Source organism: Trichomycterus rosablanca, chromosome 22 (genome assembly GCF_030014385.1).
Source record: "Trichomycterus rosablanca isolate fTriRos1 chromosome 22, fTriRos1.hap1, whole genome shotgun sequence".
Taxonomy (NCBI): domain Eukaryota; kingdom Metazoa; phylum Chordata; class Actinopteri; order Siluriformes; family Trichomycteridae; genus Trichomycterus; species Trichomycterus rosablanca.
Window position 1 is genome coordinate 19,780,615 of NC_086009.1, and position 21,797 is coordinate 19,802,411.

General features: G+C 43.6%; 1 protein-coding gene across 1 annotated transcript in view; it reads right to left on the reverse strand.

Moving 5' to 3' along the window:
- Positions 1-13,551, reverse strand: part of tmc5 (transmembrane channel like 5) — a 17,391-nt gene extending 3,840 nt beyond the window's left edge. Inside the window, exons 1-16 of the mRNA XM_062985072.1 lie at positions 13,399-13,551; positions 11,942-12,044; positions 11,745-11,814; positions 10,774-11,028; positions 9,597-9,739; positions 9,135-9,282; positions 8,247-8,405; positions 6,917-7,086; positions 6,030-6,105; positions 5,194-5,291; positions 4,930-5,025; positions 3,779-3,854; positions 3,562-3,695; positions 2,247-2,420; positions 1,046-1,124; positions 817-900 (exon numbers count right to left, since the gene is read on the reverse strand). Coding sequence (XP_062841142.1) covers positions 817-900; positions 1,046-1,124; positions 2,247-2,420; positions 3,562-3,695; positions 3,779-3,854; positions 4,930-5,025; positions 5,194-5,291; positions 6,030-6,105; positions 6,917-7,086; positions 8,247-8,405; positions 9,135-9,282; positions 9,597-9,739; positions 10,774-11,028; positions 11,745-11,814; positions 11,942-12,044; positions 13,399-13,492 — 1,959 coding nt within the window. The 5' untranslated portion in view covers positions 13,493-13,551. The remainder of the gene's footprint in view (positions 1-816; positions 901-1,045; positions 1,125-2,246; positions 2,421-3,561; positions 3,696-3,778; positions 3,855-4,929; positions 5,026-5,193; positions 5,292-6,029; positions 6,106-6,916; positions 7,087-8,246; positions 8,406-9,134; positions 9,283-9,596; positions 9,740-10,773; positions 11,029-11,744; positions 11,815-11,941; positions 12,045-13,398) is intronic.
- Between the last annotated feature and the right edge of the window lie 8,246 nt (positions 13,552-21,797).

Below are 21,797 nucleotides of genomic sequence, written 5' to 3' on the forward strand. Positions count from 1 at the left end.
CATCTACACAGATGTGATCAGCTATGTCTGAGGGTAGGGGGGTGGCAGAAGCTCTGGTCTAGGATGTTTCCTCTGGGATCCAGGGTTTGAATCACAAGTCGTAGCCTAGTGGTTAAGGTACTGGACTAGTAATCAGAAGGTTGTGGTTCAAGCCCCACCACTGCCAGGTCGCTACTGTTGGGCCCTTGAGCAAGGCCCTTGACCCTCAATTGTTCAGACTGTATAATGTCACAGTACTGTAAGTCGCTTTGGATAAAGGCGTCTGCTAAATGCCGAAAATGTAAATTGACCATTTCTGCCTGGTTTTAAGGCAGCGTCTTCAGAAATGCACGTTAGCTTGCCGGAAATGAAATCTGACACGCCCGCGCTGACAGAAACGTACACCTAATGGTCTGGAAAGTAGAATATCCGCCGTACGTTCTCGGAACAGAGAATAATAAAAGCAAATTTGCATGCTGAAATCAGGAGGAAAATCTGTTTTTGCGCACATCTGTGGGAGTTGCAATTCTTTGTTGCTGAATTTTTCACGAGCGACTTGCCTGGTGCTCCGTCTAACAGATGCGAGAGTCAACAACGGGCTTCATTCTCAGCATGACGGCTAAGCCTCTGGCCTTCTTTGTTCGTGTATTATTCATGACTGATCCATCTTTCTAATTTGCCCAGATTCAGATCTGGGAATGCGCACAATACACAGACCCTTGCAGTCTGTTGCATAATGTATTCCAACTCCTCAAACGGAAACACACACCAACACACACACACACACACACCGATTCGGCTCTACTGGAGGCAGAAAGATACCGAAGAAACGTTCACCTGGGACCTGAAGGCGGCGGCGGCTCTTCTCTGTTTCTGGATGCTTTGTAATCTGTTCCGCAGGAAGGATTTGTCCTTGCCCTCCTATAAAACATGTCGTCAACAGGGATTACTGGAAAAAACTGGAGTACTGGAGTAATATCTCCAGGGAAAGAAAAAAGCTCTTAGAGAAGCCACGGCAGACCGGAGTGTGAAAGCGAGGATGCTCGGATGGAGCGATGGAACTCACGTTGACAATCTGCTCACGTAGAGATCTGATGAGCTGCTTCCTGCCCTGGGTCACTTGCCAGAGAAAATAAGTAAGAACACTAAAACCAGGAGGGAAGATGGAGAGCAGGAGTGAACAACTGTACATGAATCCCATCAGAAATGCCTTTTTATGATAAAAAAATTGAAATAAGTGCTTAATATCAGTTAGTTTTAGCCTACTAGGCAGTTGTAGCCTAGTGGTTAAAGTGCTTGACCAGTAACCAAAAGGTTGCTGGTTCAAGCCCCGCCACTGCCAGGTTGCCACTGTTTGACCCTTGAGCAAGGCCCTTAACCTTCAATTGCTTAGACTGAATAATGTCACAGTACTGTAAGTCGCTTTGGATAAAAGCGTCCACTAAATGCTGAAGATGTAAAATGTAAAGCCTTAGACTGACTTGTACTTATTTACTAACATTTTGTTCCATTCTTTTCCATTTCCAAAAAAAAAAAAGCACTTTGGTTCTAACAGGTTTTAGCAGATTTGTGTTCTTCGACTGTTGTTTACCTAAACTTGAGAAATGAAATGTTCACTATAGAAGCACTTCTGTAAGTCGCTCTGGATAAGAGCGTCTGCTAAATGCTGAAAATGTAAAGCCAGGATAAACCATTGATTTAGTACATTAACCCACTTCTGTTGAGATCTAGAGATCCAGGGTTCGAATCTCATGCCCCCCTTTGACCATGAGATTCGTGGGATGGCTAAAATATCCTAACCATTTGGAAGTGCGCTTGTCAGTGCGCTCTCAATGCCGGTCCCAGTCCCGGATATAAATAAGAGGGCTTTTACGTTGGACGCCCTTCTTGGCGCAACCCACTGACAGATATGCCTCCCGACGGCTAGGCTGATTCAGATTCGAACCCTGGGCTCTGGGCTAGCTGTAGTACTTTATTGGTGCGCCACCTATGCATCCATTCTTCTTTTTATTTACTGATGGTTGAAGGTTGTTTGGAAACTTCACGAGTAGTACTTACATAATTAATGTACTATATGTCATTGGTTAAGGTACTGGACTAGTAATCAAAAGGTTGCCTGTTTAAGCCCCTCCATCGCCAAGTTGCCACTGTTGGACCCTTGAGCAAGGTCCCTAACCTTAGTATTCTGCATAACAGTAGTCCGTTACGTAACTTACTAAACATCTACGTATTCTAGGAAACTTGGCTAGAAAGGCTAAAGCTCTTACAGAACAATGAGCGTGATGAGGTAGAAGAACAGCTCGTTCCTCAGCACGTTCTCAAATATCCACCAAGCCCACTCGGATCCCGGAACGTCGTGGACCGCGCTCATCCATCTGTGGACGGTCTGAAAGGGCGTGTCCAAGCCCTGGAATGGCCCACACTGCTCCGAAGGCTTCAGCCTGCGATGTGAAGAAAACGAGGTGCATTTTAGTGCCACCAGTATATCACCGACCAGCCTGTTTCCATACGAACCGCACACGGGATTGAACTCGGTGTCCGATTACCAAGCAGGTCACGTTTCAAATCAGACGTGTCGGAGCGCTGAACGGGTGCAGGACTGCAGTTTGATACCCTACGCAATAATTAATCAGCATGAATATCCTGTTTGTTGCTTTTGCTTGAATCCTGAGGAACACAGCGGTGCTCAGCAGCAAAACGATCTGATAAATGTAATAAACTCAATGATGCAGTATAACAAAATTATCTACGTTTATAAATGAATTATTAGAGTTTACCAGAACCTACACTGCTCTGTTTGCTCCTTGTATACCTGGCATGATGGCATCACCTGTTTAATAGACAGTTTGGCCTCGCCCTTTGACAGGCCTGTAGCACTGCTGGGATTCGAACCCTATCTTAATGAACCTTTGTGCCACCTGAACACACTATCTGGCACCTATAAGGATGTGGAACTGGTTCACATGCACCTTATTCATTCATTCATTCACTGTCTGGGCAGTTGTAGCCTAGTAGTTAAGGTTCTGGCCTAGTAATAGGAAGGTTGCTGGTTCACACCCCACCACTGCTAGGTTGCCACTGTTGGTCCCCTGAGCAAAGCCCTTAGGTCTCAATTGCTTAGACTGTTTACTCTCACAACACTGCAAGTAGCTTTGGATAACAGCATCTGCTAAATGCCAAAAATATAAGTGTTTGACCACCTTTATCTTGGTCAGGGTCTCGGTGGGTCACCAGACACCCATACACTCATACAGGGCAAATTTTTAGACTTTCAAATCCATGAGGAAAGGACCCTTGCTGCCTGGCTGGAAAATCAAACCCAGGTCCTTCTTGCTGTGTGATGACAGACCTACCCAATGCACCACCGTGCCACCCTGTAGGCACTTTGTTTATGTTAAAACAAATTAGACGGGTTATTGTGCATACTGGTTTTATCTACAAGCCATGCTTATTTGACCCACCTTTGAGTACTACTAACATCATACAGGCAAAAATAACCTTTTTATAAGGCTATTTGAATAGAGAGATGCCACAAAGAACTGCTCACGTCTCAGACTAAACAAACCGTGTTTATCTTCCTACCTCCAAACAGTGTAGGCCACCATGGAGAGCGCTCCCACGAACGAGGGGAAAAACAGCAGTGCGACGTACACCGTCTGCATCTGAGCTGCCCTGCCCGTGCGCCTGGGTGGCTGGCAGTTCATGCTCAGACTGACCTGAATCGCACACAAGAACATGGGGTCAATGTCCAAACGCTTCACAATCTGAAAGGAGACGCTGGTGTAATTAAGTACCGTACCCGTTTCAGGTAGAAGATGATAAACAGCTTGATGATCTGGATGACGGGAAGAAGTGGGGAGAAGTAGATTCCAATCCTGCAGGAAGAAAACGAAGCACAATCACGGGCTGTAAATATGTGTAGGATTCTGTGAGCCAAGTACTGATCATGTCTCCTTATTATTGTTGGAGTAATTGGATTATAAATGCCATCATGTTAATAATTTTTTGATTTTTAGCACAGTAATTAGGTTGTTTAGGGCATAATTGGCAGTGCCTGCAGCAGACAATAATTGGCCACCGTGTCTGCTGGGTGTGAAGACCGGACTAAGCGGGTGGGGTTGTCAAACGCTGTGCAAGGACCCTAATTAGCAGATAGAGAGGCGCCTGTGCAGAATGCATGGGCGAAAAGAAGCATTTCTCTAGGACTGCGCATGGGTTGGAGGAGGCGTGAGCAGCAATATACCCTCCTCTAATGCAATCAGGGATCCCCCAGCAGCGGAAGACAAATTGACGATGATAAATCGGGAGAAAATGCATATATATATATACTGTACATGGTGTTAAATCTATGCTTACAAACTATTGCTACACAATTATGTGATTTGAAACATGTTTTAGTTAAGTTATACAGCTGAAATAAGCTGGAAATGTCGACTTCCAAACATCCAAAATAAATATTTTCAACAGTAAAGTGACCGGACTTATGATGATATTAACGACAAAGAATTGTGCTTTTAACGCTACAACAAAAAATAAACTCCATGATGTATGAAACAAATAATAGTGTGGTGTTTTCTGTGTGGTATCAACTCTGCTACTCGGTCATTGAAGTACTTAATTACTCGATGATCAAAATAATTGCAAGCTTGTTAATTAAGGAATAGTGATCATGATCGTACCACCACTTAATAAAAGACATAATTAAACAGCTCATTCACTACGTAACACAGATGCTTTTAAAGATCTCTGAATGAATTATGCAGACCCTTATTTTCTTTTATCTTGTTAAGTCGTTTATATAAAGCGTGTTAAGAGCATCAGAACGATCGATTAAACTCTTTAATTATAATCAGCTTGATTTAAACCGTCCTGCTCATCTGAAATTAAACAGCTTTAAGAAATCTAATTACTAATTACTTATAAACATATTTAGTGAGAGTAATACTGTACCATGCTAATGTCTGGGCGTAGATGAGATTGAGGACATTTGTGGCGACATCGAACTCAGGAACACCAAGACTCGGGATGCATTTGGTTCCAATTATACTGTTTTAAAGCAACAACAGCAAAAAATCAATAAATAAAATTACATTTTTAGAAACAACAGCCTTACGCCACCAGTTTTATGAGCAACGCACTGCAATTATCACATTTTTAAACTGACGTGCAGAAGATTAAACAGCTTCCATTCTGACGGATGGTGGTTGCACGTACTTGCGTAAGAACTCTCCGAAGAACGAACTGAACAGGCAAAAGATAAAGTCGACCACCACCAGCCGATACACCGACTGACCCACGAAGGATTCCCAGCACTGTAAAAGAACCAGAAAAGATATAAATTATCAGCAACCAGCTGTGAGTGAAGTATAGATCTGTATTAATGTGCTCATGGTACATTATTATTTCTATAATACATTATTATATGTTGATGTTTAATAACTAATTCATCCTGATCAGGGTCACGGTGGAGATGTTTCCTGTCCTATTTTATTTTCTTCAACACAAGAGATGAATTTAGAGAACCAGTCCACCTACAGACAGCATGTCTGGTGGTAAAGGTAAATAAAAACAGGAAGAATATGCCAAACTCCAAACAGACAGTAATGCGTCAGACTTGGGTATTAGTATTGAGATATAGCCCTTTTAAAATTCAATTATGTGTTTCAATCACGGGTGGCTCGGTGGGTAGCACTGTCGCCTCACAGCAAGAAGGTCCTGGGTTCGATTCCCAGGCAGGGCGGTCCGGGTCCTTTCTGTGTGGAGTTTGCATGTTCTCCCTGTGTCTGTGTGGGTTTCCTCCCACAGTCCAAAAACATGCAGCCAGGAGAGCTAATTGGAGACACTGAATTGCCCTATAGATAAGTGTGTGTGTGTGTGTGTCTGCCCTGACCATGACCAGGATAAAGCATTCAAAAAAACATCATAAAATATAAAACATCATAATCACAAAGCCTGTATTTTGTAAACAAGTAGCTGAACATGACCAGTTTAAACACTGCACTTCATTCAGCATCATCGCTGATAGAATTACTGACATTATTTGGACTTACTGGGATGGTGCTGGGAAGGTCGTTTAGCCAGTAGTAGCAGAGTATTGCCAGTATGGACATCTTCAGCAGAACATTTCTACAGAAAAGTACAATAACAGAATCATTCACAGGTCAAGCTCAGATTGTCCCAAGACATTTCGATCAGTGATAAACTTAACAGTGCGATGGGTAGCTCTGCTGCCTCGTGGCAAGAAGATCTTGGGTTTGATTCCCTGGCTGCCCTGCATGTTCTTCTTGTGTCTGTGTGGGTTTCCTCCGGGTGCTCCGGTTTCCTCCCACAGTCGGCAGTCGGATTAATTCAGTCAGATTAACTTTTAGTAGCTTCACTTAACCCGACTGCATGTCATTGGACTGTGGGAAGAAACCAGAGCACGTAGACACGGGGAGAACATGCAAACTCTTTACAGAAAGAACCCGGACCTTGTTGCTGTGAGAGGACAGTGCTACCCAATGAGCCCATGTGTACATTACAATGGAATTCTTGATTTGCATATCTGTAAGCTCCCAGAAACGAGAGGTTTAAGGGCCTGGCTCAAGGACCCAACAGTGCCTGCATGGCAGAGCCGAGATTCAAACTCACAACCTACAACCTCCCAGTTGGTAACCTGCAGCTCGCAGCTCTTCCTCCTTTTTGTTCAGTTCCTGCGCATGTTGTGTGATGTTGCTCCTGCCCCATTATAATTGTATAATCATACCGTGTCACTTTGTGCTTTATCTATAGTAAACAGATAATTACAGACTGATGCTGCTTTTCATTTTGACCCAGCAAGTGGGTAATTACGTAGCAGGATAATTACAGAGATGAACCCGGCTCGTGTTCTGTTTATGTTAACGTGAGATGCCGTTTTAAACATTCTGACTGGGTATAATAGCCGTGTACAGCTGACCGTGTGATGCCCATGTAGATGTTGGTGCGTGGGTTGGTGTAGTTCTCCATTTTATTGATGAGTGAAAAGATGAGAGGGACGATCAGGTTGATCAGGGACACCACGACCGGCACGATGAGCGTGGAAGCCTCGATGCTTAAATCCTCGGCGGGGCCTGAGACGCTGGTCACCTAAGAGAAAATAAAGATGGTGTAAGATGGCTTTGGGCTTCCATGAGTTCTTACCCCTTGTTCTCAGGGTACAGGTACCTCGACCAGCCAGCAGAGGTTGCATTTGCTGCAGCTATGAGGAGCCCTGTTAACTCCCTCCCTCAGACACAGCCAATTGTGTCTGGATGCAGGCCAGGTTGATAGCACAGCTGAACTGCCGTCATGGGCTAGTGCATTCAACCGCTCGGCCACTTGATCGCCCCAATCCGAGGGCATCCGAGGGTCATTTTATGATTAAATATTTCTCATTAGGGTGGCACGGTGGCTCGGTGGGTAGCACTGTCGCCTCATAGCAAGACAGCCCGGGCCCTTTCTGTGTGGAGTTTGCATGTTCTCCCTGTGTCTGTGTGGGTTTCCTCCGGGAGCTCCGGTTTCTTCCCACAGTTCAAAAACATGCAGTCAGGTTAACTGGAGACACTGAATTGCCCTATAGGTTAATGGGTGTGTATGTGTGTCTGCCCTGCGATGGACTGGCGCCCCGTCCAGGGTGTTACTGTGTGCCTTGCGCCCATTGAAGAGCTGAGATAGGCTCCAGCACCCCAAGTGGGTGAGTGTATTTCTTATTATTTATTATTTAGTGCCCGGGTGGCACAGCAGTAAATCAAACTTGTCCAAAATCAAGTGCTGGGATCCAGGGTTCAATCCCCAGCAGTGCTATCAGTCGGTCAGGTGTCTACATATAGACAGGATTGGTGTTGTGCCTGAGGTGTAAGTGCACTGCCGGACCCAACATGACCCTGACCAGTATAAAGCATGAAAATAAAATGGTTGAGTAAGATTATGATGGTCTTCCGCTGCTGGGGACCCCGATAACGTCCGAGGAGGGTAGTGTGCACTCCACGAACCCCTCTTATTCGGTTGTATGCCTCCACTTTCTGTGCAGGCGCATCAGGCTACTAATCAGGGCCTTGTACAACATCAAAGACCCCACCAATTTTTAGTCCCGTCTTTTCCCACCCAGCAGACTTTAGATTGTGCCTGCTAGGGGCGCCCAGCCGACCGGTAGCAGAACTGAGATTCAAACTCAGAGTTCAGAATCCCGCTGCGCCACCTGGGCACCAAAAGTGGATCGTTCTTATATTTGAATCCCTCATTATAAGAAAGTAGACCCAGACTCTTACCAGCTTGCTTTGGTGTGACTCCAGAAAGTAGATGGCGGCACAGGAGCCCACAGCGAGACCCACACACAGCAGCCAGGCCAGCAGATGAAATGAGAAGCGTTTCAGTAGGGTGGAAACCGGCGGCTTAGCTTTTCTCTGCAACCGCTCAGACAGAGTCTCCTGCGTCACATGAACATAAAAGGTGTAAACGGGTGATACAGCAGCGGAAAAACACAAATGCACAAAAAATATTCCATTTTTTGCACCTTATTCTTTGGTATAAGCTGCTATATAAACTCTACGCTGCTAACTGTATATCAGAATATGTTTTTTACCTAATTTTTCGGTTGCTCAGGCCAACACTACACTTGTCTTTGTCCCGTCCCTCTCAATTCCTTCAGATTGGAAATGTCTCTTGTATTAATTGCAGATCCTCGTATTTATTGTACTGTTGTCTGTCTGCACTGTGTATATTGTGTTGTTTTGCACTTGTGTTCTGTGTTGCAACCTGGTCCTGAAAGAACGTTGTTTTGTTTCAATATGTACTTGTATATACATTAGCTGATAGTTCATATAGTTTATAGACATTATGTGTTCAATTGTGCACTACAAACACTAGTCCAAACACTATAAAAACTTCCTGGTTTGGGTTTCTATATTTCCCACAGTTCCTGCTATAACCACCTTGATCACACCCACCTGATCAGTGTTTACACCTGGGTGTAATTTCCTCTCACCTGTCCCAGGTTGTGTTTCCTGGTGTCCTAACCTATAATGTCTTTAGTATTGTTTATTAAACTCCATTTTAATATAGACATGGGCTCTTGTTATGGACTCAAGCACATCCACACCTCACTGGGACTTTGGTGCCCCATTACTGACTATAAATGATAAGAAACGACACTGAACCTTCAGCTGGATGCCGAGATTGTTCTTGTGGTTCTGGATCGCCTTTTCATTAACCACGCTGAAGTCCCAGCTGCACAAAAGGCGCCACGCCCCGCCATTAGTGGGTCCAATCGCCAGAACGAAATTCTTCTGGAAGGACCTGGCCATGCTGTGGATGGAGGATAGGAAAGCCACATGACTGATAAAAGTTTGGTAAATATTTAGAAATTGCCATGTACCACAGTAGGTCATGCTTTAATGATGCTATTCTTATGCTTTTAGCAAGAGGTATCGTCTTTTTGCTCATGGCAAATTCAATTAATTCATGTTTACTTTTATATTTTGGTATTTTGTTGATGTTTCTTGTGAATTGGTGGGCCTATCGAACATGCAACCGGACACCTCTCTAGGCTCACCGAGGCCCCCTAGTGGGTCACGGGCCCCTGGTTAGTCCACCAGAACCGCTGTGTTAGACTAGATTACCTGTAGATGAGAGAAACTCCACAAAGCACCAAGTATGCTGCTGTGGTGAAGAAATAAGCCAGCTGCATGTTGTAGGGAGGCTGATTTGCAATGACTTCACCGTTATAACCACCATAAAAGAAGACCGTCTGGTTGAAGTAACCCTGTTGAAGGATAAACATGCATAGATGTAACTGGACTGCTAATACACCTAACAGTAAGAGTAGGCCTGTCATGGTTTATCTGTGGGCGGCACGGTGGCTCGTGGATAGCACTGTCGCCTCACAGCAAGAAGGTCCTGGGTTCGATCCCCAGACAGGGCGGTCCGGGTCCTTTCTGTGCGGAGTTTGCATGTTCTCCCCGTGTCTGCGTGGGTTTCCTCCCACAGTCCAAAAACATGCAGTCAGGTTAATTGGAGACACTGAATTGCCCTATAAGTGAATGGGTGTGTGTGTCTGCCCTGCGATGGACTGGCGCCCCATCCAGGGTGTTACTGTGTGCCTTGCGCCCATTGAAAAGCTGGGATAGGCTCCAGCACCCCCCCCCCATGACCTTAATTGGATAAGCGGTTAAGAAAGTAAATGAGTGTTTTATCTGTGATTATTAAGTGCCGCCAGGTCCATTCCCAATCCTGACGACCACATAATACTATAATAATACAATTACACTTGGTAAAGATTAGCTATTAATCAAAATGGATAAAAATAAAAATCTATTAATCAAAAACAGAGGTTACACAAAGTTAAAATACTCGCATTCATTATGAGCATAGTGTTTACCAGCGCATTTAATGCAAGTCTGTGGAGGCTGAAGATTAACTGCAGTAATTAATTGCTGTTCGCTGAAATAATTACATTTAGATGATTATGTAATTATTGTGAAATGCTCAGTTGGTCACTTTAGAATTTGGGGTCAGTTAAACAGGGCTACAGTGGTCAGATTGGTAGTTATAATGTTCTAGGTGTAAATTCAAGTTTGCTGCACCAACTTGTCACAAGGTACATCTTTAAATAAACTGGGTGTATAATTCAGACCTTATTAGGAGCAAATCAATTTTAATGTGTAACTGTGGTGAAGGATTTGTAGTTCCTTGTGTTCTGTTTGAGCTCCATATTTGGGCAGTTTGTATGCACATAAGATTACATTTGCCCCCAGCTGACCCTTGGAGACCCTTTACCCCTTGTAAAATGGAACTCACGGCTCCTGTGAGCAGCTCCAGCCCCCTGAAGGCCACGGTGTTGGTTATGTTCGCTCCGTGCACGATTTGTGGGACGGTGATGATGCAGAAATTGATGAGAAGTGAGAAGACATTGAACATGAGCAGCCATTTCAGGAAGCTGAAGTATGACAGGACGGTAGTGCCGAAGCGGCCGCCGATCTCCTTGAGGGCGTCACGCCATATCACCAAATGCTGCCGGGCTACGGATACGCCGCCGCCAAACCTGCGGAAACACTTAGAAAAGAGGTGATTATTAGACTAGCAATGACGTGTGTATCTTAGTACATGATTCACTGTCTGTTTTACCACAGCTTTATCCTATTCAGGGTCTCGGTGGGTCCAGTTCACTGGGTGTCGCCAGTCCATCACAGGGCAAAAACTAACACACCTGGTGGACTTTAGTGTCTTCAATGGACCTGTACTGTGGGAGGAAACTGGAGCAACCGGAGAAAACCCACACAGTCACAGGGAGACCCGGATCGCTCCACCTGGGAATCAAACCCAGGACCTTCTTGCTGTGAGGCGACCCACCATGCCACCTTATTACATGATATTTCCCAGTTTTTCAATGGGCGCAAGGCACACAGTAACACCCTGGATGGGTCACCAGTCCATTGCAGGGCAGACACACATACACACCCATTCACCTATAGGGCAATTCAGTGTCTCCAATTAACCTGACTGCATGGTTTTGGACTGTGGTAGGAAACCCACGCAGACATGGGGAGAACATGCAAACTCCACACAGAAAGGACCCGGACCGCTCCACCTGGGGATCGAACCCAGGACCTACTTGCTGTGAGGTGACGGTGCTAACCACCAAGCCACCAAAGGATTTTCTTTAGTTCTTAAGCTTAATCCAGTCCAGAAGCGACAGAGAGCAGCCCAGAGAGCATACTGGATATCTAAATAAAACCTGTTTTGGGTGGAATAATGATGAGCATCCTCACCAGTGAGACCTGCTGATTGCAGTCGGTGCAGCACGTCGGGAGAATGCTCTTCTCTGACGTCACTCTGCTCCTGGAAACAAAGAGGTGGATAAATGTATATAAATGTACTAAAATGGCTCGGCCATACAGACATGGAACGTTTTTCTTGTTTGTCTTGTTGATTGCTTAGTATTCTAATAGAAAAGTGTTAAATGTACCTGATATATCTCCTCTCCTGGAAACTCATGGGCAGAGCTTTTATTGCCTGGATTTGAGCTCTGGTTGGGAGCTTGGCAAGCTCAGACACCAATTCACTCGTGTCTGGGAATATAAAAAATGAAAGGTATTAAGCAGACTTTACATTTGAGGTTGATCTAATGATTCTGTACAATTAGTTCATATTTAGTGTGAGAGTTAATACAAATGTAATCCTTAAAGTTGTTGACCATCTGAGTAAAGAACAGATCAGATCACTTCTAATCATAATTAAGGCTAAATGCTCTTAATTTATCTGCTTTTTTTGCTTGGTTTGTCTAAAGCTGCCATGTCTAGGATAAAAAGATAAGTGAAGCAATCAGGACGCCTCTTGCCATGCCAAGTTTTACAAAGACTGAAGTCCGGCGACCCAGCGCCAAGCAAGAGAACAGAAATAGTATACTGTGGTACCTCAGGAAGGTCTTTGTGGTGTATAAAACAATGCTGGTGTTCAATTTTGTCATATTTGTGTCTAATTTAAGAATGAAAATAGTTTCTGGGCATTTTATTTAAACATTTATAGACAGTTCCTTGGACGTCATGGCTTGGTTTGTTTTTTGTCCTGGATTTTGGGACCCTTATAGACCCTGGTGTGCTTTTGTTTTTTTTAAGTACGTCCAATCAATTCAAATTAAAGCAACCCCAATTGAGTTCTAGATGCATCTCAAAGGTAATTAAAGCTAAAAGAATCCAACTGACCACCATTTAGATTCATTTTAATTCTCTTCAGAAAACTCTAAAACCATGATTTCACTTAATCATGATGAGTGATTAAGTGTAGAATATAAACCAAAACCAAACTAGAAACATGCATTTCTATGCCTCGTACACAGAAGTAAGTAAACACTTCCCTATTGTGTGTTATTGATTGGCATTGTGTTGCTCACTGTGGTGCCCATTTCTGGACTCTGGTGTTCCTGTAGAGATAATGGCACTATGTCCTTTTTTTAAGTGACATCAATTCCAGGAAACAGACTCAAATAAGTTCCTACAAATGACAGTCATGCCCTTAAAGTTGTAAAATTTTAATGTACAGTCAATTTGGAAAGTATTCAGACCCCTTGACTTTTTGCACACCTTATTATCCTACGGATCTGATTTTAAATCAATATAATTATTATTTTTACCCATCAGTCGAACCTGATTATGACTCCGTCCTGATTATGACATGGTCAGGTTAGATGTCAAGTAATTACCTGAAGATTAATGGATGGAAATGTTAATTATATCATTCAAAATCAAATCCGTAGCAAAACACGGTACAGAAAAGTCAAGGGGTCTGAATACTTTCTGAACACACTCAATCATTTTATCTATTATTTTTATTTTTTATAAAAATTAAGAAATAACAAGATCGCTTATTGAATAACTTTTGTTCATACAAGTTCACAGCAGCTCTGTCAACATCGTCTAAGCTCACCATTCTCAACCTCCTCTTGTATCTCCTCTTCAGTGAGCCCAAATTCTTCCAGCTGTACACCTTGACGGGGGTACAAACTCGTCCTGCGATTCATCTCTCTCTCTCTCTCTCTCTCTCTCTCTAGGAACTGGGACTGATAGAACAACACCAATGTGCTGTTAGATCCACCATGTGAGCGCTTGGAGGAACCACATCAGGTAGCTTGATCACACTGCTGCTATAAGGAAGTGTTGAGGTAATTTAGGAGACAAGGTACATATGGGGCGTAGCTCGTTCTTATCTTTGTATACGGTAGTCTAGGTGACGGTCTTTCAATAGGCCTTAGCGTGGAGGGGAACTTGGTCTGGGCAGGTATCAAATAACAGTGAGGCCGGACTCATGTGTTATGCATTAACTGTGTTGCAGTGCGTCAGCCGCAGTGTTTATAGGTGCTATAAACATACGTTATACGTTTTGTAAACAAGAAACAGACTAGTGCCGACAGGAATACGTAATTAAAGAAGAAAACTAAGGAACGTACACCATTCATTGTCTGTTTTACCACCACTTTATCCTCTTAGGGTCGCTGTGGGTCTGATTCATCGGGCGAAATGTAGGAAACACCAAAAACAGGTCACCAGTCCATCACAGGGCACACATGTTCTTATATACATCCATTTACACTTGGGGCAATTCCTAGCTCCAACTGACCTGACTGCATGACTACATGTCTTTGGACTTGTGGGAGGAAACCGGAGCACTCGGAGGAAATCCACACAAGGAGAACATGCAAACTCCACAAAGAAGCAATCGAGGTGGAACATCTGGCGTAAAGATAAAACATGGTGGCAGTAGTGTGCCAGTCTGGGGCTGCGTTGCTTCAGCAGGACCTGGACGACTTGCTATAACCGATGGAATCATGAATTCTGCTCTATATCAGAAAATCCTAAGGGACCTAAAGCAGGATGATCAAAGTACTCAAGCAAGTCCAGCTCTGAAAGAATCAGCCACTCCAAAACCTTAATTTTGTTCGGTTTGAATCCCATTGAGATGCCGTGGCAGGATGGTAAACAGGCAGTTCAGGGTTGAAACACCTCCAATGTAGCCAAGTGTAGAAATGGGGAACCTGTTGAATGGGCAACCATTTCATAAATCAGCACTCCATACATCAGGCAGAGTGGAAAAACTATATGGCCGCATCTAAAGGCCTCTGGCACATGTGGCAGACATTTCAGGTCTGTAGGTTTATGCACTTGCTAGCTCTGAGTGTTGCTAATTAAAATGTTCATCCATCTGTGTGTATGTTCGTTTTCTTTTTTAATCAAACACTGCTTCTTCTTATGGCACAAAGTTTCCTCAGCTTGCATCTGTAGATGGCAGTCTTGTTGCACACATCTCAGGCTTTAGAGCACCATCAGGATCTTGTTGTTTCATGTTCAAGTCCATTAGAAAGCTTTTTTTCCTCCTGTCATCAGTTGTGATATGAAATCACGTAAATTTGTACGTAAATTTGGTTCCAATTTTGTTACATAAACTGTTTTGGAAGATTTAATGATGATGGTGCGAGCAAAACATCCAAATATTTAAACATCTCATTCAGTCCCCCTTGTGGCTGGAACCTTCACTTTACTGGGAAGCTTTTCCACAGGAATTTGCTGGGTGTGTCTCACTCACTCACTCACTCACTTTCTTACTCACTCACTCACTCTCACTCACTCCATCACTCACTCACTCACTCCATCACTCCATCACTCACTCACTTACTCTCACTCACTTTCACTCACTCACTCACTCACTCACTCCATCACTCACTCACTTACTCTCACTCACTTTCACTCACTCACTCACTCACTCACTCACTCACTCACTCACTCCATCACTCACTCAATCACTCACTCACTCACTCACTCACTCACTCACTCCATCACTCACTCAATCACTCACTCCATCACTCACTTACTCTCACTCACTCACTCACTCACTCACTCACTCCATCACTCCATCACTCACTCACTCCATCACTCACTCACTCACTCACTCACTCACTTACTCTCACTCACTTTCACTCACTCACTCACTCACTCACTCCATCACTCACTCACTTACTCTCACTCACTTTCACTCACTCACTCACTCACTCACTCACTCACTCCATCACTCACTCAATCACTCACTCACTCACTCACTCACTCACTCCATCACTCACTCAATCACTCACTCCATCACTCACTTACTCTCACTCACTCACTCACTCACTCACTCCATCACTCCATCACTCACTCACTCCATCACTCACTCACTCACTCACTCACTCACTTTCTTACTCACTCACTCACTCACTCACTCACTCCATCACTCACTCAATCACTCACTCACTCTCACTCACTCACTCACTCACTCCATCACTCACTCACTCACTCACTCACTCACTCACTCACTCTCACTCACTCACTCACTCCATCACTCACTCACTCACTCTCACTCACTCACTCACTCACTCCATCACTCACTCACTCACTCACTCCATCACTCTCACTCACTCACTCCATCAGTCACTCACTCACTCACTCTCACTCACTCACTCTCACTCACTCCATCACTCACTCAATCACTCACTCACTCTCACTCACTCACTCACTCACTCCATCACTCACTCACTCACTCACTCACTCACTCACTCACTCACTCCATCACTCACTCACTCTCACTCACTCACTCCATCACTCACTCCCTCACTCACTCACTCACTCCATCACTCACTCACTCACTCACTCACTCACTCACTCTCACTCACTCACTCACTCACTCCATCACTCACTCAATCACTCACTCACTCACTCACTCACTCCATCACTCACTCCCTCACTCACTCACTCACTCCATCACTCACTCACTCCATCACTCACTCACTCACTCACTCCATCACTCACTCACTCCATCACTCACTCACTCACTCACTCACTCACTCTCACTCACTCACTCACTCCATCACTCACTCACTCACTCACTCACTCACTCACTCCATCACTCACTCACTCACTCACTCTCACTCACTCACTCACTCCATCACTCACTCAATCACTCACTCCATCACTCACTCACTCTCACTCACTCACTCACTCCATCACTCACTCAATCACTCACTCCATCACTCACTCACTCTCACTCACTCACTCACTCTCACTCACTCACTCACTCACTCACTCACTCACTCCATCACTCACTCACTCACTCACTCACTCCATCACTCACTCCATCACTCACTCACTCACTCACTCCATCACTCACTCCATCACTCACTCACTCACTCTCACTCACTCACTCCATCACTCACTCAATCCATCACTCACTCCATCACTCACTCAATCACACACTCACTCCATCACTCCATCACTCACTCACTCACTCACTCACTCAATCACACACTCACTCCATCACTCACTCACTCACTCCATCACTCACTCCATCACTCCATCACTCACTCACTCACTCACTCACTCACTCCATCACTCACTCACTCCATCACTCACTCCATCACTCCATCACTCACTCACTCACTTTCTTACTCACTCCATCACTCACTCCATCACTCACTCACTCACTCACTTTCTTAACCGATTATCCTATTAGAATCACGGGCCAGGAGGGGGCGGGGAGTGCTGGAGTCTATACCAGCTTTTCAATGGGCACAAGGCACACAGTAACAACCTGGACGGGGCGCCAGTCCATCGCAGGGCAGACGGTGTGTCCCAATTGGTCCTAAAATCTTTCTGATTTATTTATTTCATCCCAAAGGTCTGCCAGGTTGCCACTGTTGGACCCTTGAGCAAGGCAGGCCCTTAACCCTTGATTGCTTAGACTGTATACTGTCTCTGGAAAAAAGCGTTTGGTAAATGCCGAAAATGTAAATGAGTAAAGTTTGTTGTGGAGCTGAGCTTCTAACTCCAATGGCCCAAGGTGACGTAAAGCTCGTCTGACTGTAACACAGCTTTTAATGTCTGTGGGAATTTGTGCCAGTTCAATAAAAAGAGCATTTGTATGGCTGGGTGCTGATGCTAGTCAAATTAATGTTTCATTTTATTCCAGGTCTGTTTAGTGGTGCTGAGGTCGAAGCTCTGCCCTTATTAAACCCAGCTTTTCTTTATGTGTTTATAGAGCGTGCTTTGTGGGAAGAGGAAAGAGCCTTCCCTAAAGTATTGCTGCACACTTGCAAGCATATTATTTCCTTTATTACACCATATAGTGTTATTGATTGTAACAATGGAGATAATACCATATTTGTACTGGTTATACTCATTGTAATGGTATCATAACATTATTTGATCCAGTCCTGCTCAGTGTTGTGTGTTGGTTTTGTCTGTTGAGTCCAGACGGAGCTTCTGTTTCATTTCACTCCAAGTTTCCTGCCTCTGACAGTCCGTTTCTGACCTTAGCAGCGCAAGACCAATTAGCTGGTGAGAACCTCCCCACACTTAATCCACACTCGCACTGCCCGGGTCCAGAACCCTGACCTGAACTCCAGCAGCTTTGACACTGACGCCAGACAGCCTTCCACTAATAGCGGCAACCTTGAAGGTCAGCGTGTCTTCTCTGAGTTTCTCTGAGGCTTTTGTCTTGCATCCTTAACACACACACACACACACACACACACACACACACACACATACACACACACACACGGTAAGAGTTTGTGTGTGTCTGTGAATACTTCTGCTGAAGCAAATCCAGTCCTGCTAAGTTAAAACTCTTCAGGGCAAATATTACACTTGTCCGTTTATCATTTACCTCTTTTTGCTGAATATAGAACCCTTTGTGTCAGGTTGCTCATACAGACCTTAAAATTACCACCATTTGCACAGTGTTTTCACCACAGGGTGCACCTAGTCCTCTATAACGGTCTCATATTGTTGTAAGACAATGTAATGCAAATCTATTTATTATTTATTATTATTTATTAAACAATGCAAAGTGCAGTTGTAGCTTAGTGCTTAAGGTACTCAGATGGTTGCTGATTCAAGCTCCACCACTGCCAGGCTACTCTTGTTGGGCACTAAGCAAGGCCCTTAATTAAAATCCATTGCTTAGACTGTATACTGCCACAGTATTGTTTGTCGCTTAGATAAAAGCATCTGCTGAGTGCCAGAAATGTAAATGTAAATCACTCACCAGATCCAATTATTTACATTACATGTTGCTTGTACTTTTATGGACCCCCAATCCCCACCAGGAACACCAGTTTTGGGTTCCTCACACCATTTTAAGCATCCTCTGCTATCGTTTTGTAAAGTGACATACATCCTTGTAGCTGACCTGACTTGACACTGTTTTTTCTTGAATATCACATGACTGATGCACCCACAGCTTCGAAATCTCACACATCAGAGTGTTAATTGCAATGAACTCGGCTGCTCTGCTGGCTTTGTCATGATTAGTCTTCTAAAAATGCATTTTTATCTGGTATTGTGGTTTTGTTCGCCAACTGTATACTGCCTGTTTGGTATGAAAAACGGTCAAATGATGACCAAAGGCAGACCACGTAACTGGATTCCTGTTTCTGCATATCATTGTCTTTTTTATTTTTGGCCTTTGACTATGCTGGTCAGTAGAACAAATCTTATATGATTCTGTCAACAGCCGATAAAAGTAAGTGCAAATAAGCAAGTACAATGAAGGGTTAGAAATCCGAGGACCACAGTGGCTTTGGTCATTTTGAAATGCAAGAAGCTTGGCACAACCGTCCAATTAAATTAGGAATCCGTGCCAAAATGGAAGGTAAGAAAGAACCCAATGGCAGAGAGGCCAGACAAAAGCAACGACTGAGTAAAAGACCTATGACGACCTGTTTGGAGTTTTCTGAAGTCAAGTGAAGGACACTTCCAAGGTTCTCTGGTCGGATGAGATGAACTAGATGGCTAGTAGCATCCCTATTGCAAAACATGGTGGTGGTAGCATCATGCGATAGGGTTTTTTTCAAGGACAGGGATACTGCTATGAATTGAGGTTAACATAGGCAGACCAGGGTGAGAGTTGATGACCCAATGACCCAATGCATACACCCAACACAATACTGAAGTGGCTTCCAGGCAAGTATCTGTGGGTCACTGAGTGGCCCATCCACAGCCCATACATAAACCTTATTACACCTCTGAGACAATCTGATTGAAACTGCCCAAATCCAGGCATCAAAGCCTGTACAGATGTTTCCAGAAGACCTGCAGCTTTTTAATGGATGTTCACTTTCTAAATCCACTCCAAAAATGCATTCATCACAGGTCAAACTAACAAGCTAGCTTCCAGTCCTACAGATGTGCGTTTTCCCCGTGCTCGAAGCAACGTATCTGTTCTGAATCACTTTAAAACGATCATTATACTGTTCAGCATGCAACCCATGCAGATTAAAGTGGCACAGCTGCAAATGATTAGCGTCCTTCAGTTCCTGTCATCATAAGAAGGCTTGTTTACATCCAGCGAAGGTGCGAGGCTGCGTTTCTGTACGTTAGAATATGACTTTCCATTACGTCTTCATCAGAGCTGTTGTACATACCCTGCAATATCGGAAACAAAAAGAGCTCCTCTTACAGTGTTAATAGTTTTTAATTATCTCCTTCATGCCCACTGTGGTGCCTGTACAACAAAATACTGTACATAACTGTGTGCCTGCTATGGAAAGATAACAGCCTGGGCGAACTAACTAGGTTAACTTGGACCTCTTTAACTTTTATAAATTTTTATACAGTAGCTCACGGCTGAAACGAACCCAAACACTCCTTAAATTTTTACTTACAATGTCTGTCTGATGTGTATCTGTCTATAAATACTTTATTTTTATGTGACTAAAATGGAATTCTGCAGTTCTGACATCTTGTGATCCGTGCCGCCCTGACCAGTGTGTTGCCCTAGACAAGATTTCGGCTGGTGCGTCAGTCTTTTATCAATCGTTGTGTTTATACACTCACAAAAACAAGGTAAAGAGATTTTCTTTATTTTAGTAACAAAAACAGTATTAAACAGTATTAATTAATATTGACTTTGGTAAAATACGCTAGCACACCAGAGCTGGGCTTTTGAATACATCGTATTGAATCTCAGCTGGGGGTCAGCACCAGTAGAGACTGTAATTCAATTGGGTAAACACTGGACTTTAAACAAATTAAAAGTACAATATAAATACAGTATTAATAACATAATATTAATAATAATAATACAGTATATAATAACAATAATATATAATGTTATAATATAAGGTATTACACAAACTACTATATTAATACTTATAATATTTCTTTTACATTTATGGCATTTAGCAGACGCTTTTATCCAAAGTGACTTAAAGTACTGTGACAGTATATTGTTATAACCCTCTAACCCTCTAAGCAATTGATTATTAAGGGCCTTGCTCAGGAGCCCAACAGTGGCAACCTGGCCTGAACCAGCGACCCTTCAATTACTAGTCCAGTTTCTTAACCGCCTGCATGGTTTCTACTCACGATGGCCACTTCTATCATTTTTATGGCCCAGAATCCCTTGGACCTTGGTCTTGCTCAGCAAAATAACATGCAGAATGAATCAAGCATCATTTTGGGAGGCAAAATTAGTGGTGATTGGAGTCTTGACCCATGCCTTGCTGGTCAAGAATGGACAGAGACAAGTATGCAGCTGCTGACTGCTTCTGTTTATTTACCGCTTGTGCCGCCACCTTGACCAGATTATAGAGGTTGCTGCAGCAGCGAGGATGTTATTCCACGTCCGGCCTTCTGTCCTTCAGACAGACAGAGGATAAATAAAAGCTGATATTTCCAAGCTTGATTAATGATCTAAAATATAACCTGATTTTTTAAAAACTCACCCACAATAATAAAGAAGAATAAAGAATAATCTCTGTGTGCAAGGACGAAACAATTTCCTATCGTACACCAGCACTTATTGCTATTAATGTTTTATAAGTTGTTGTTTTTTATTGATTTATGAGCCTGGTATGGATAGTAAATGCTGCTGTAGACTGTCCATGTAAATATGAGTCGGCTCCCATGAAATACTGAAATATTAATAATAATAACAATAGTATAAACAGTGAATTATGGGATTGTAAAATTGCACATACAGTTACTGCACAGATCAGAAAGGGAGCTTAAGCATTCGGACGCCTGACCATGATCTCGCTGGACGTCCCATTTCAAAAACCTCTCTGTGATAATTTCAGCAGGGTATGTCTGTGTGCGGGAATTTGTGCCCATTCAGTCAAAATATGACAATGTTTGTAAGGCTGGGCACTGATGTTGGTCCAGAAAGACTCAATCGATGTTCCGGTTCATTCCAGATACCAGATTTTAACACATGATTGCAAAAATTAGAAGGGACGTCCCAATTCTTCTTTTCCATATAGTTTATACACCGATCAGCCATAACATTAAAACCACCTC